The following is a 14,496-nucleotide window of genomic DNA, read 5'->3' as shown; positions in this document are numbered from 1 at the left end:
GCTTCCACTGCCAGGGGCGTGGTACTATGCCAGAAGTAACATCTGGCATGCAACACAGAGCATTTAAAAAAAACACACACACAAAACAAAAAACCACTTAAAAGCTAGATAACAAGGATGTCTGCAGGTGTTATATTTGCATTAGAAGCCCATGAGCATCTTTGGGCCTGGCTCTTCTTTCCTATACAGCTGCACACATCTGTGTGACCTGCAGTGAGCGTCTGTATTTGGGGACCCCAGCTAGGGGATCTTAAGGTCTCAGGTTATACTTCCCTATGAAAAATGAGGCTCCAGCACCTTGGGGATGGCCAGCGGTGCAGAGAGACTGCCACAGCCCCAGGTGGTGACGTGAGGCCTCAGCTGTCTCCAGGCAGGGCCTGGTCTGTACCATGTGACACAGGGACAGATGAGCTTTGGGCCGGGCCCTCATCCTCAGCTGGCAGCATCGTGAATAACCACACAGGCTGTTCCCTGCAGCTCTGGGTGCCCCAGAGTGCACACCCTGAATCGTGTGACTGCCAAGAGAAGAGACAAAAAGACCTATTATTGTCTTTTCTTTCAGAAATGGATTACTTTTAGTTTACTTATTGAAATATAGTTGACTTACCTTATATTAGTTTCCAGTGTACAATATACTGATTCAGTGTTTTTATAGATTATGCAACCTGTTATTTTCTCTTCTGTGAAGATTTAAAGGAAAACAGATTCTATGTATTCTTTTGGCTGTTTGATTGGAAATGTTACGAACTTGAGATATAGCGGCATGGGACACGTTAGGATTTTAATAAACTTTGGAGCCAAATGTCACCACCTGGGTTTATGGCATTAACTGAAATTGATGGTCAGGGTTTCTTATGCTCCTGTTGTTTAAAGATGTCCTGCTGATGCTTCCAGGCAAAGCCTTGGGGACAGCAGCCATGGTACCTGTTCCTTATGAGAAGATGCTGACGGACCAGGAGGCTATAGTGGTGCAGGGGCTCCCAGAAGGGGTCCCCTTCCAACACCCTGAGAACTATGACCTTGCAACGCTGAAGTGGATTTTGGAGAACAAAGCGGGGATTTCATTCCTCATCAACAGGTGACAGGCTCTCCCCCTTTTCTCACAGCTGGTTCATCTGCAGATAAACTGACAACTTAATTTCAGTTGGTTAAATCTGTCCCGATATGTTTATTTATTGGGATTGTTGTATTTATTTAAATGATTTTATGTATCTATTTTTGACTGTGCTGGGGCTTCATTGCTGCATGGGCTTTTCTCTAGTTGCGGCGAGCAGCGGCTCCTCTCTAGTCGTGACGCGCAGACTTCTCATTTCGGTTGCTTCTCTTGTTGCCGATCCCCACCTCTAGGGCACGCGGGCTTCTGTAGTTGAGGCACATGGGCTCAGTAGTTTTAGCTCATGGGCTCTAGAGCACAGACTCAGTAGTTGCGATGCACGGGCTTAGTTGCTGCACGGCGTGTGGGATCTTCCCAGACCAGGGATCAAACCCATGTCTCCTGCATTGGCAGGCAGATTTTTTACCACTAAGCCCCCAAGGAAGCCCCTGTCCTCTCACGTTTAGAAGTTGGTTCTTCAGATGTTTACTCTGTGTGTCTGGTGTGTGCATATCAGCTGTTAATATATGGGGTTTTTTTGCAGACCTTTCCCGGGTCCAGCGAATCAGCCGGGTAAGTGACAGCTTCTCCTACTTGGTGGCTGCCCAGTTTGCTTTTCTTAGTTAAAGTGCGAGTTTGGCACATTCTAAAACTTGTTTAGGCTGTGTCTTTCCTGCATTGAGGAGGCCACCTCTGATCCCGGGACCTGGGGTGATGTTTGCAGGCACTACAGCTCAGGGAAACACACACATCCAGCCCAGGAGCCGAGACACCACCCTCCTCCAGCTTGCATGCCAGAGGACTTCTGCGTGCAGGCTTCACAGGGTGGGAGACCTGCCTTGTCCACACGCATAGGAAAGTGAGGATGCTGGTCTTTGCACACCAGCCATGGGCCAGGCATTGTGAGCTTCAGGAGTAGGTCTGGGCTGTGTGGCCATTCCTGTATTTCTGAGATGTCTGTGAGAAGGAATGAGACTGTTCAGAGAACCAGGGGTGGTGACCCTGAGAGCCCTTGGGAAAGGGTTAGAACTGTATGGTCAGAATAGCTTCCTGGAGAAGCTGGCCCCCGAGATAAGCAGGGTCTTAACAGCTTGGTTCCCCCAGGAAGCCCATTCCATGTGGTCAGGCAGAAAGCTTGTGCAGGGTGTTGGAGACTACGTTTGGGAACCCAGAACCACTCATAATCTCCTCATAATGATGAAGGAACCAAAAAAAGAAGCAGTCTTACCAGGAGCATTTAGAGATCCATCTACGCCCACTTCTTGTTTTCTCAGATCGTTATTCTGGATGTAGATGGAAACCTTGGGTCATGAAATGTTCATGAAAGACCAGGTCTAAAGAGAGTGTCATGCTGAGCCTACCTAGGTGCAGAAACCAAGTGGCTGGGGTGGGCGGAGGTCTCACTGTCCACAAGACGCACCTCGGGGTACAGACGGTGATGAGACCCTCCTGTGCATGGACTGCTCACGGAAGAAGTATTTCTGGAGCAGTTGTGAGTTCCTGGGGGCCCAGCTCACCTTAGAGGAGGGACTGGAGCGTGAGGGGTGGCTGGTGACCGCTGTCCCAGGAGGCTTGTGTTGTCCCTACAGAATAATGATAATAACTGCTGACACATTCTGTGATGGACACTGTTCTAAGCACCTTGCATGGATGAATTAATCCTTACTCAACCACCATCCTCAGATGAGGAAACTGAGGCATGGGGAGGCTTAGTAACCTGCTGGAGGTCACTCTGGCCCCATCTGCTGCTCAGCCCCTATCTTGCCCACACAAGTCGCCCAAGCCTTGGGGGCTGCTTTGAGCTGGTCTCTCTGCTGCCCTTCTCTGATGACCTGGAACCTGGAGTTCGGTCCTCTCTGTATTTGCCTTCCCTTTATACGCCTTTGTCATGTTTCAGGATGCATGAAACCAGCTAGCGTGTGTCTTTTTACTCCTGCACAGGTGGGCCTGGGGTGGTAACTGACACTGATAAGTCAGTGACATCACCAAGTGAAAGGTAAGGGACAAATAAAATATTAACTCCACATCTAAACCCAATGTGTTAGTGTTTAGAGTATGGAATGGCTTATTTTGTTACATATTCCTTATTCAAAGGGATGTTTGGGGTTATGAAACTATATTCTGTTGACACCTTTAACTTTCTTCATGGTGTCATTTAACTTTATGAAATTAAAGTCGAGGTAGCTGTGCATTCAGTTTGATGAGGGGCGGGGTACCGTGACATCACGGAGATCTGGGGAGTGGGCTCAGTGTGTCCAGATGCCTGTGGGCAGTTCTTTTCCTGCCCATCTTGACCAGCGTTCCCTTCTCCTTTTAGCTGCACCCCCATCCGTGTGAAGACTGAACCCATGGAAGATTCTGGTATGTATACTGATGCTTGTAGAATGAGCTATTCAGCAGGTCATTATTTGACTCCTTTTAATACCCACTGCAGTATTTTGGCCTGAGAATTCCATTGACAGAGGAGCCTGGCGGGCTACAGTCCATGGGTCTCAAAGAGTCAGACACGACTGAGCAACTTTCAGTTTCACTTCACATTTTTTGTAAAAATGGTACTTTCAGTAAAGCAGGACTAGAGAGGAACTTCCTCAACTTGATTAAAAAATTCTTCAAAAAACCTATAGCTGACATCATATTTAATGATGAGAAACTATAATTTTTCCAAGATCAGGAAGGATGTCCCCTCTCATCACTCCCTTTCAGTATCATACTGAAAGTCCTAGTTAATGCAATAAGACAAGAAAAGGAAATATATGGTATATGATTGGGAATAATGAATAAAACTGTCTTTAATTTTCAGATGGTCTATTGGTCCATGTAGAAAATCCAGTTAACCTCAACTGTGGCCTTATTTGCAGAATCATATTTTACTCAAATATCTAGAAAAAAGTCTTCTAGTTCAATAAATACTGGGTACTAAAATGTTATTGGGCTTCCTTGGTGGTTCAGACAGTAAAGAATCCACCTGCAATGTGGGAGACCTGGGTTTGGTCCCTGGGTTAGGAAGATCCCCTAGAAAAGGGAACGGCTACCCACTCCAGTATTCTGGCCTGGAGAATTCCATGGACAGAGGATCCTGGCAGGCTACAGTCCCTGGGGTCACTAAGTAGATATATTTGTATGTAAAGTGTTATTTTAATCGTATGGAAATTAGAACTTGACTGTTAAATAGGTAAAAAAGTCTTATACATTTGGAATTATGAATTTGATTTATGAATAAAGTATGAATAAACAACTTGTTTTATTGCTTTCTTACACTCTGTAATTTCTAAATGTTCTACAATAGACATGCATTACTACGATAATCTATATTGGCAGAAAAGAAATCCCTCTTTGATGGGTGAGAGCAGTTAACCCCCATCCCTGCCTCTCCCACTTCTCAAAAAAGAAAAGAAAAAAGAAAAATGGCATTAGGGGAAAATGTTAAAGGTTAAAAATAGAAAAAAATTTAAAAGTCAAATGTTTAATCAAGGAATGGAAAAATATTGAAAGCATTAGAAGTTAAAAGCTTAGGCAGCCTAAAATAAACAAGTACATAAAACTAAACCTCAAACCTCCGAAAGGTAAAGATGAATGCAAACTGGCTATAAGGAGGTAAAGGGCTTCCCTGGTGGCTCAGCGGTAGAGAATCTGCCTGCAATGCAGAAGACAAGAATTTGATCCCTGGGTCGGGAAGATCCCCTAGAGAAGGAAATGGCAACCCACTCCAGTATTCTTGCCTGGAGAATCCCATGGACAGAGGAGCCTGGAGGCACACAGTCCCTGGGGAAGAAAGAGTTGGACATGACTTAGTAACTAAACCACCTACTACCATAAGGGGGTAAAACTAGAATTTAATGATGTTTAGAAAAGCAATCTAAAAATAAACAGTTCCAAACTTCCAAAAGTTAAATGAGAGAATCTAAAAGAAAAATATTCAACATTAAGACTACATGTAGAGGAAAGGCAGAGAGAGACTTTATCTTCAGTGAAATGGAGGTCAGAGCATCCACGTTTCTGAAGGTGTCAGGGCGTGGTTTATGCCCGGCTGCCTCCCCCAGTCCCTCGGGGCAAGAGAGCCTGACCCGTCCCTTGTCGTACACCAGGGTCACTCCTGTCTACATGGAAATGTGTGCTTGGTGGAAGCTCCACCTTAAATACCATGGTCTGAAAAATAAGAGTGCATGTCCATTGTAGTTATTCTGGGTAAAACCAACACAAGTCAGGAGGAGCCGAGGATTCCAGCTAGAATTCAGCTGTGTAGTCTTCATCCCCCTTACACATGATGCCCCTTTAATCTTAGGGATGTGTGTGCGCTCAGTCATGTGCGACTCTTTGTGACCCTATGGACTGTGGCCCACCAGGCTCCTCTGTCCATGGGCTTTCCCAGGAAAGAATACTGGAGTGGGTTGCCATTTCCTCCATCAGGATGTCTTCCTGATCCAGGGATCAAACCCTCATCTCCTGTGTCTCTTGCATTACAGACGGATTCTGTACCGCTGAGCCGCCAGAGAAGCCCCTGTAATCTTAGCCATGATGCATTTCAAGATACAGGAATGCATTTCAGATACATTCTGCCTGTGTCTCTGTTGGTCACAGAGAATTTAAAACCCCCAAGCCACAGTCTCCTGTCAGAAACTGGGAAAACAGATGGGATGAGAGTGAGGGGTTGTTAGCCCTCCCTGAGGGGGGCCCTTTCACGGAACCATGCCCCTCGCCCGCCCCCGCCCCCCTCTCCTTCCTCACCAGCTGTAGGGTGGATGAGTCATTCCCACTGGCCTTAAAATAGGCCTCTTTTGTGGAGGTCTCTGTTTGGAGATGTGGTTCCCCTTAAGATAAAATATGTGTTCCCTAATAATGTGACTTTCTGCTGTGAATTTCATGGTACGAATCGCTTCCAGCTGCCTACAGGCTTGTGAGAGCTGACCATCCCTTGGCCTTACTTCCCACGACGTCTGTGTAGCACCTGACGCACCGAACAGCTGTTTAACCGGGTTCTGCCTTTTGAATTTCCGCCTCGTGTGTTGAGGAAAAGCTGAAGCCAGCCCGTTTTCATTACCATTTCAAACACATTGTGCATTCCGCAGCTTCAAATCTGCTTTCAGTTGCCTGCAATGAACAGGCGTTTTTCTTTGACAGCCCAGCCGTCACACATTTATCAGATGTTTGAGTACAGGCATTAGTGCCTAATCAACTTGGAAATTGTACCTAGAAGTTTGTAAGTTACAAAAGCTATACACGTTTCAAACAAAAATTCAGGCTAGTGATATGTGAAAAGTGAAAGTCGCTCCGTCGTGTCTGACTCTTTGCTACCCCATGGACTATACAGTCCTTGGAATTCTCCAGGCCAGAATACTGGAGTGGGTAGCCTTTCCCTTCTCCAGGGGATCTTCCCAACCCAGGGGAAGAACCCAGGTCTCACGCATTGCAGGCAGATTCTTTACCAGCTGAGCCACCAGGGAAGCCCTTTTGATAATCACATTCTTTAATACCCCATCTCACTATCCCTATGCCAACAGAGCTGTTAATTTCAGAAGGCCCCCACCCCCACCCCGGAACTTGTTAATTAATGCTGAACAGTGAAATGCCAAGCTGTGTCACAATTACTGTTTTTGCCTCTGTTAACTTCCACAGTTAGATTATATGTATACTTCAGTATCAGTTATCTATTGCAGTATAAAAGACCGCCTGCACCCCAGAACTTAGTGGCTTCAAACCGTGATTCCATCTCTCTCACACGTCTGTGTGTGGACCAGGCTGTCCTCTGGGCTGGGCTGGCCGTCCTCCGGGGTCGCGGCCTCAGGCAGCAGAGCTGAGTCTCTCTCCTCTGAGCCTCACATCCTCCAGGTTCATTCACCTGGCAGCTCTGCTCCAAAAACAACAGAAGCGGAGCCCCAGGCACATTTCAAACCTCTGTCTACATCCCATTGGCCGAAGCAAGTCACATGGCCACCCCAGGTTTACAAGGCGGGTAGTTTTCCACTTGGAGAAAACAGGAGTGGGAAAGTTAGGTTGCAAACAGGTGTGTATACTGGGATGGGAGACATCTGTGGCTAATTTTTGCCATCTCCCACACCTTTCCCTGATAAAGCCTTTGGGTTTTACTAATGTAGTTTCCCCAGCTTTTGAAATTCATCCTGTTGTAATAAGTAAATTAAGATAATCTGTGCCAATTCAGGCCCCATTACAGAAGAAGATTTACAGTATTTCATGTAAATACATGTACATATTCAGCCATCTTGAAAGGGAGAATCTCTCCAAACTGGGAACTAGACCTCTTTCTCCTTCTCTTCTTTCCCTCCCTCCCTCAGTCTTTCATTTCTTTTATGCTGTGTTATATTTTTATGTGGATTAACCCATCCGTTCATAGCGCATGAGCTACAGGTTCTTTTGCTGACCACAGTGTTACTGTGTTAAACAACCTGGAAGGGATATTAGCTGGTCACATCTCTGTTGGTGAGTTTAACGCATCATTTTATAATTTCCATTGCATTCCAAGGTATTTCACTGAAAGCAGAAGTTGTGTCAGTCAAGAAAGAATCAGAAGATCCTAATTACTATGAATATAGTATGCAAGGTAATGCCATTTTATAATAACTTTCTTCTCTAAAAGTTGTCTGTGATGGAAACTTTTAATTAGTGCTCATCTGAACAAATAAGCAAAGAGTCATAAAGATCCATGTATATTTATGTAGAATCTAGCACAGTGACATTAAGGTGAACAATTTCACAGTCATAAAATGGATTGTATTAATACGTAGCCTGAATCCATATGATTCTGGGCATACGTGACTGTAAAGGTATTTCAGGCTGCCTTTTACTTGAGTTTGTCTATTAAGTATTGTTTTGTGTGTTCTAAAATATTCCCCTCTTAAGCTGCTTCTGTCCAGTCTGAGTTGCTGAGAAGATATTAAGATAAAAGAGATGGAGACAGAGTTAAGAAACTCAAGTGCCTTTTTTTACTAGAAAGGCAGCATATGAGTTCCCTGCCAGCATATAAATTCAACAGGAAGAAGATGGTTGTTATCAAATGCACAAACATTCCAAAGGTGGTGCAGGTGGGGTGGTCTATGCGGTTGGGTGGCTCTGTTCTCCACGCAAAGAATCCTGCCAGCCCCCAGCTGATGATGGTTGATGGTCAGCTGGGGCCCTCATGGTGACAGGATACCGTCTTATTGCTATGACAACTGCACAGTGTTCCAATCCTTTCTCCATCTTCCAGCTCCACTGCAGAGTGTAGGACGATTTGCAATTACTTCCTCAAACATTATCAGATTGAAAATGTTTCCTACAAAATCATAAACTTTGGAATTTTCCTGCAGCATTACTTAGCTCTGTAAGTTTTACTAAAAACACCTTTTCCAAAAGATCTAAAAGGCAGAGACCAACGGAAGTTCTGTTGTAATTGCTCTGTCGTGGGCCAACCCCACCCACCCTCTTCTGCCCCCTCCTGCCCTGTGCCCCACGACCAGTCTCCTTACATCTGGGCAGAGGGGCAGAGGATCTCTTCTCAGCCCATCCCATACATCCTGCTGCTGCTGCTAAGTCACTTCAGTTGTGTCCGACTCTGTGTGACCCCATAGACGGCAGCCCACCAGGCTCCCCCGTCCCTGGGATTCTCCAGGCAAGAACACTGGAGTGGGTTGCCATTTCCTTCTCCAATGCATGAAAGTGAAAAGTGAAAGGGAAGTCGCTCAGTCGTGTCCAACTCTTAGCAACCCCATGGACTGCAGCCTACCAGGCTCCTTCATCCATGGGATTTTCCAGGCAAGAGTACTGGAGTGGGTGCCATCTCCTTGTCTGCCCATACATCCTAACCCACCCCAATTATGTATTCTTTGAAAGCTGGGATCTGTTCACGTCTCTCCCCCATTCACATTGTCTGTGGCTCCGTATCACCTGTAAAGTCCCAGTTTCCTTCCATGTTCCTACTGTTCCTTTTCTTTTTTGGCTACCCCATGAGGCATGCAGGATCTTAGCTCCCTGAGAGAGAGAGAGTGAAGTAGCTCGGTTATGTCTGACTCTTTGCAACCCCATGAACTGTAGCCTGCCAGGCTCCTCCATCCATGGGATTTTCCAAGCAAGAATATTGGAGTGGATTGTCATTTCCTTCTCCAGGAGATCTTCCCAAACCAGGGATTGAACCTGGGTCTCCTGCACTGCAGGCAGACTCTACCTGAGCCACCAGAGAAGCCCTAGAGGTGAAAATTGCTCAGACCCCATGGACTACACAGTCCATGGAATTCTCCAAGCCAGAATACTGGAGTGGGTAGCCGTTCCCTTCAGCAGGGGATCTTCCCAACCCAGGGATCAAACCCAGGTCTTACACATTGCGGGCAGATTCTTTACCAGCTGAGCCACAAGGGAAACCCAAGAATACTAGAGTGGGTAGCCTATCCCTTCTCCAGCAGATCTTCCCAACCCAGGAATTCAACTAGGGTCTCCTGCATTGCAGGCGGATTGTGAGCAGACCAGGGATCACACCTGTGCCCCAGGCAGCGGAAGCTCAGAATCTTAACCACTTGACCGCCAGGAAAGTACCCCTGCTGCTCTTTCTGGTGTTCCCTCCTGTGTCATCTGCCTCCCCCACCATCACCCTCCCTCTGTTCTTCAGTCACGTGCTCTGTCTGTGGTTCCTTGTACATGGCCCCGAGTCCCCCTTCCACGGGGCTTTTATATAAGCTGATCCCTCGCTGTGGCTCTCCTTCCTATCCTGCAGACTTCTGAGGAGCGTCCCCCTTCTTTCTGGGCACAGTCAGAACCTCAACTCCTGCAGGAGCTTCCAGCATTTAGTGTGACCTGCTGTGTTCTATTTTTGCCTTTTTTTTTTTTTTTTTTTTTTTGGGCACACCAAACAGCATGTGCCATCTTAGTGCCCCAACCAGGGATCGAAGCCATGCCCGCCCACATTGGACGGGTGGAGTCTTAACCCCTGGACCGCCAGGGAAGTCCTATATTTATGCTTTTGCCGAGGACTCCCTCAGCTAGTGGCAGGAAACATAGCATCTTACTCCCGCCCTGGAGTCCCAAGCCCGGGACTTTGTACATCCTGGACATTCAGATGTGCTTGCTGAATTCAGTATGAAGAATCAGTGTAACATTTGTTTCTAAATGACTGTTGTTTGAAACAATAGTCATTTAGAAACAAATTCTTAATTCCCAAGAATGTATTTTTGAACTTAAATGATCAAATTGTGTACAATCAGGGATAGGATACTTACAGATTCTGCTCTGAAAGGCATCAGTGAAATAAATAAATTAGATGCACCTGCAATCACTCTATTTTAACTTTTCAGAAAGAAGTACATTGTTTGAAGAGAAATATTTACATTAAATGTATGACTTTATAGTCTTTCTTCCACTTGGCTTGAAAATGACAGAACCATTCAAGACATCTTTGTAGAACAGCTTCCTTCTTGATACCAAAAAAGCTCCAGATTGCCTGACATCATGGACGATATTCCATAGCACTGAATGTTTTTATAACCACTTAGGTTAAATACATGCTGAAGTATTGATATCCTTCTGTCTCCTTTAAGTAAGGGAGATAGTTTTAAATCCAAAAAGACCATCAATGTGACCTGCTCAGAATGGCGACTGGCCCCTAGGGAGCCCCCAGTGAAGTCAGCCATGGCCCCACAAGTGCTCAGAAGCTACCCCACACACACACCAGGACCTCATGATCCATCTGTAACACAGATCTCTCAGAAGACCCCCGACACAACGTCTACACAGGTTCATATAGTATCCTGGCCCACGTGAAGCCCATGGACGTCCCGTAGGTCTTTTAGGTCTGCAGGGACCCATCTCTTCCAGGAAATGAAGAACACCCTGTGTAAGCTTTGCTGAGCTGTACTGCACCCAGGCTGCCTTGATGTGGATGGATGTCAGAGCACCACTACCATTCTGGCCTCTTCCCGGCCGACGTGGCGTGATGTGGGGGGAAAGGCTTCCAGGACAAGGGAACAAGGTCAAGGTCAAGGAGCCCAAGAACAAGAGGTCCAAGGTCAAGAAATTAATGTAGCCTTTCCCAAAATACATCACTGCAACACTGATCTTTCTGTCTTCCTTTTCCACACTGAAATACTCTGAACATTGATTACACAGAGCCCAGCTGGATAATGCAGGATAATCTTTTCTGAAGGTTATCAATGAGGACACCTAATCCTATCTTCCCCTTGCCATGTAACATAAAAATTCACAGGTTTTGGATATCTTTTTTTTTGCAGGGGGGGGCGGTCATCTGCCTATCACAAATAGTAAACAATTGTATGCCAACAAGTTGAGTCACCTAAATGAAATGGACAAATTACTGAAACTGACTAAAGATAAAACACAAATTTTGAACAGTCACGTAACAAGAATTTTGAATAGTCGTTGAAAAGCTTCCTACAAACAAACGCCCAGGATCAGGTGACTTCACTGGTGAATTCTACCAAATGTTTAAAGAATGAACACCACAACTTCAAAAACTCTTACAGAAAATAGAGGAGGGAATACTTCTCGACTCATTCTGTTAAGCCAGTATCACCCTGATACAAAAACCAGACCAAAGAGCACAAGGAAACTACAGAACAATATCGCTTATTAACAGATAAACAAAAATCCTCAATAAAACAGTCATAAGTTTATACATCCATACCTGTTGGGTATGTACCTCCGCCTCAGGCCTGCAAACCTTGAGAACAAAGAAAAAGCCCAGCGACAAAGACATCAGTGGCTTATTGGATAAGGGATCTTACACATCTGAAGCAAAGTCCTGAAGCAACACGCACTTTGTGCAGCAAACAGCAGACAAGAAGTGACAGCAACCTTCGCTAACTCGGAGGAGGAGGCTTTCATTTATAGGGAGGAACTGACATCAGACTGGCTCTTTGGTTACCGGGGAAACCAACAGTTGGGATAGGGGGCAAGCGAGGTAGGTAGTTACTAATTAAGCCCCAATTAAGAGGATGGAAAAGGAAATGGCAACCCACTCCAGTGTTCTTGCCTGGAGAATCCCAGGGACGGGGGAGCCTGGTGGGCTGCCGTCTATGGGGTCACACAGAGTCGGACACGACTGAAGTGACTTAGCAGCAGCAAGAGGATGGAGGTAGTCCTGTGGGTGAAGCAGGGTCTGGTTGAGTGGGGAGATGTACTAAGAGCAAGAGAACAGCCATCTTGAATGGCCTGACCACACAGTGACCATATAGTGATTGCTCCTAGGAAGGCAAGATTAGCTCAACTTATGGAAATGAGTCAACAGAAGAGCAACATAATGAATAAAGGACAAAACCCACACGATTGTCCTCGTAGATGTAGGAAAAAGGCATTTGACAAAATCTAATACCTTTCATGATTTTTAAAAAACGCTCAAGAAACTAGGAACTGAAGGGAACTTTTTCAACATAATTAAAAGCGTCTATTTAAAAACTTATATAGATCATGTTATACTTAAAGATTGAAGACTTTCCCCCTAAGACCAGGAACAAGACAAGTATGTCAGGGACTTCTTTGGTGGCCCATTGGTTAAGAATATGTCTGCCAATGCAGGGGACATGGGTTCGACATCTGACTCAGAAAGGTCCCACGTGCTGCGGGGCAGCTAAGCTCGCACACCGCAACTACTGAAGCCCCCGCACCTGGGCCCTGTGTTCCACAATGAGAGAAACCACCGCAGTGAAAAGCCCGCGCACGGCAAGGAAGAGTAGCCCCTCTCTCTGCAGCGAGAGAAAGCCTGCACGCAGCGACAAAGACCCAGCACAGTGAAAAATAATGATTAATTAAAAAAAAACAAAACATGTCTGTTCTTGCCACTTCTTTTCAACACTGTATTGGAGGTCCTAAGCAGAGCAATTAGGCAAGATCAAAAAAGAAATCCAGATGTGTGTCTCCATCTGGAGCCAGAGATCGGGAAAGACAAAGATCACAAACGGTAAATTATTAGCATTTTGCTATCTGAGTAAAGGGTAGATGGATCTTTTTTGTACTATTTTATTTTTGCAACTTTCCCGTAAGTTTAAAACTACTTCCAGTATAAAGTGTCTTTTTTTTTCAAAGACAGGTATGAGAATTGAGGAAAGTTGAACACTGACTAGATATGAGACGATGATGACAATTGTTCGTTGTGTGGGTCGTCGCGATACGGTGTCGCTAACAGAAGAGAGATGGACTCCTCCAGCGCAGGCGTTTGCACACTGCATTCCGAGATTCACAGTGCACCACCAATGGGGCCCTTACTTTTCTTGGCCCACAAAGTTCGTCTACTCAAAGGCACACTTCTTCCAGTGATCGTGAGAGTTGGATCCTAAAGAAGGCTGAGCTTCAAACAATTGATGCTTTCAAACTGTGGTGCGAGAAGACTCTTGAGGGTCCCTTGGACTGCAAGGAGATCAAACCAGTCCATCCTAAAGGCAACCAACCCTGAATATTCGTGGAAGGACTGATGCTGAAGCTGAAGCTCCAATACTTTGGCCACCTGGCGTGAAGAGCCGACACATTGGAAAAGACCCTGATGCTGGGAAAGACTGATGGCAGGAGAAGGGGACGACAGAGGATGAGATGGTTGGATGGCATCACCGACTCGAGAGACATGAGTTTGAGCAAACTCAGGGAGACTGAAAGACAGGGAAGGCTGGTGTGCTGCAGTCCATGGGGTTGCAAAGATCTGACACGACTGAGTGACTAAACAACAGCAGCCGGGGGGGCGGTGGTTGGGGCACAGATAGAATGACCTGAGTCGATGACTTGATGCTGGAGGATGGACAAATGGCCTCATTTTGCCTTCTCTCTGCTTTTCTATGTTTTAAGTTTTTCCAAAGCATAGGTTAAGGGGAAAAAAAGCATAAAGAAAGGATCATTTGTATGAATTCTATTTCAAGGAGTCTATAAATATTTCGTGGGTATTCCTTTGTGGGTCTTGAATTCTTTGCCTTAGTTTCAAATGATGTCTTTTTTAAAATATGTGTTTCTGCCTTTTTAATATATTGTTTGCTTTCCTTTCAGAGAGCCGTCATTCTTCTGCAGGCACTGAAGTAATAGAAACGGAATTACCAATGGAAGGTTAGAAAATTGAGGCATTCTCTCTCTCTTTTTTTTTTTAGTTTACAGTATTTTGCAGAGAATAAACTTTTTCTTAAAAGACTATTTTGATATGAACCATTTTTTAAAAGTCTTTATTGAATTCGTTACAATACTGCTTCTGTTTTATGTTTTGGTTTTTTGGCCCCGAGGCTTGTGGGATCTCAGCTCCCCGACCAGAGATCAAACCCAAACCCCCTGCTCTGGAGGGTGAAGTCTGAACCACTGGACTGCCAGGGGAGCTCCTTGTTTGATTTTTAAAAGTTTTCCATTTTATGCCAGTCCCTTTATTCTTTCTTTATTGACCGAACCACAAGGCCTACCAGATTTCAATTCCCTAGGCAGGGATTAAAACCCACACCATG

At 45.5% G+C, this 14,496-nt stretch overlaps 1 protein-coding gene across 1 annotated transcript in view; it reads left to right on the top strand.

Moving 5' to 3' along the window:
* Window positions 1–14,496, top strand: part of LOC102266843 (general transcription factor II-I repeat domain-containing protein 2) — a 46,735-nt gene that overhangs the window by 23,157 nt on the left and 9,082 nt on the right. Inside the window, 6 exon segments of the mRNA XM_005892858.2 lie at window positions 895–1,078; window positions 1,638–1,666; window positions 3,035–3,089; window positions 3,411–3,454; window positions 7,572–7,649; window positions 14,057–14,113. Of these exon segments, the coding sequence (XP_005892920.2) occupies window positions 895–1,078; window positions 1,638–1,666; window positions 3,035–3,089; window positions 3,411–3,454; window positions 7,572–7,649; window positions 14,057–14,113 (447 nt within the window).

The sequence above is a fragment of the Bos mutus genome, chromosome 25, assembly GCF_027580195.1.
Source record: "Bos mutus isolate GX-2022 chromosome 25, NWIPB_WYAK_1.1, whole genome shotgun sequence".
Lineage (NCBI taxonomy): Eukaryota > Metazoa > Chordata > Mammalia > Artiodactyla > Bovidae > Bos > Bos mutus.
This window is presented reverse-complemented; position numbering and strand designations above follow the sequence as displayed.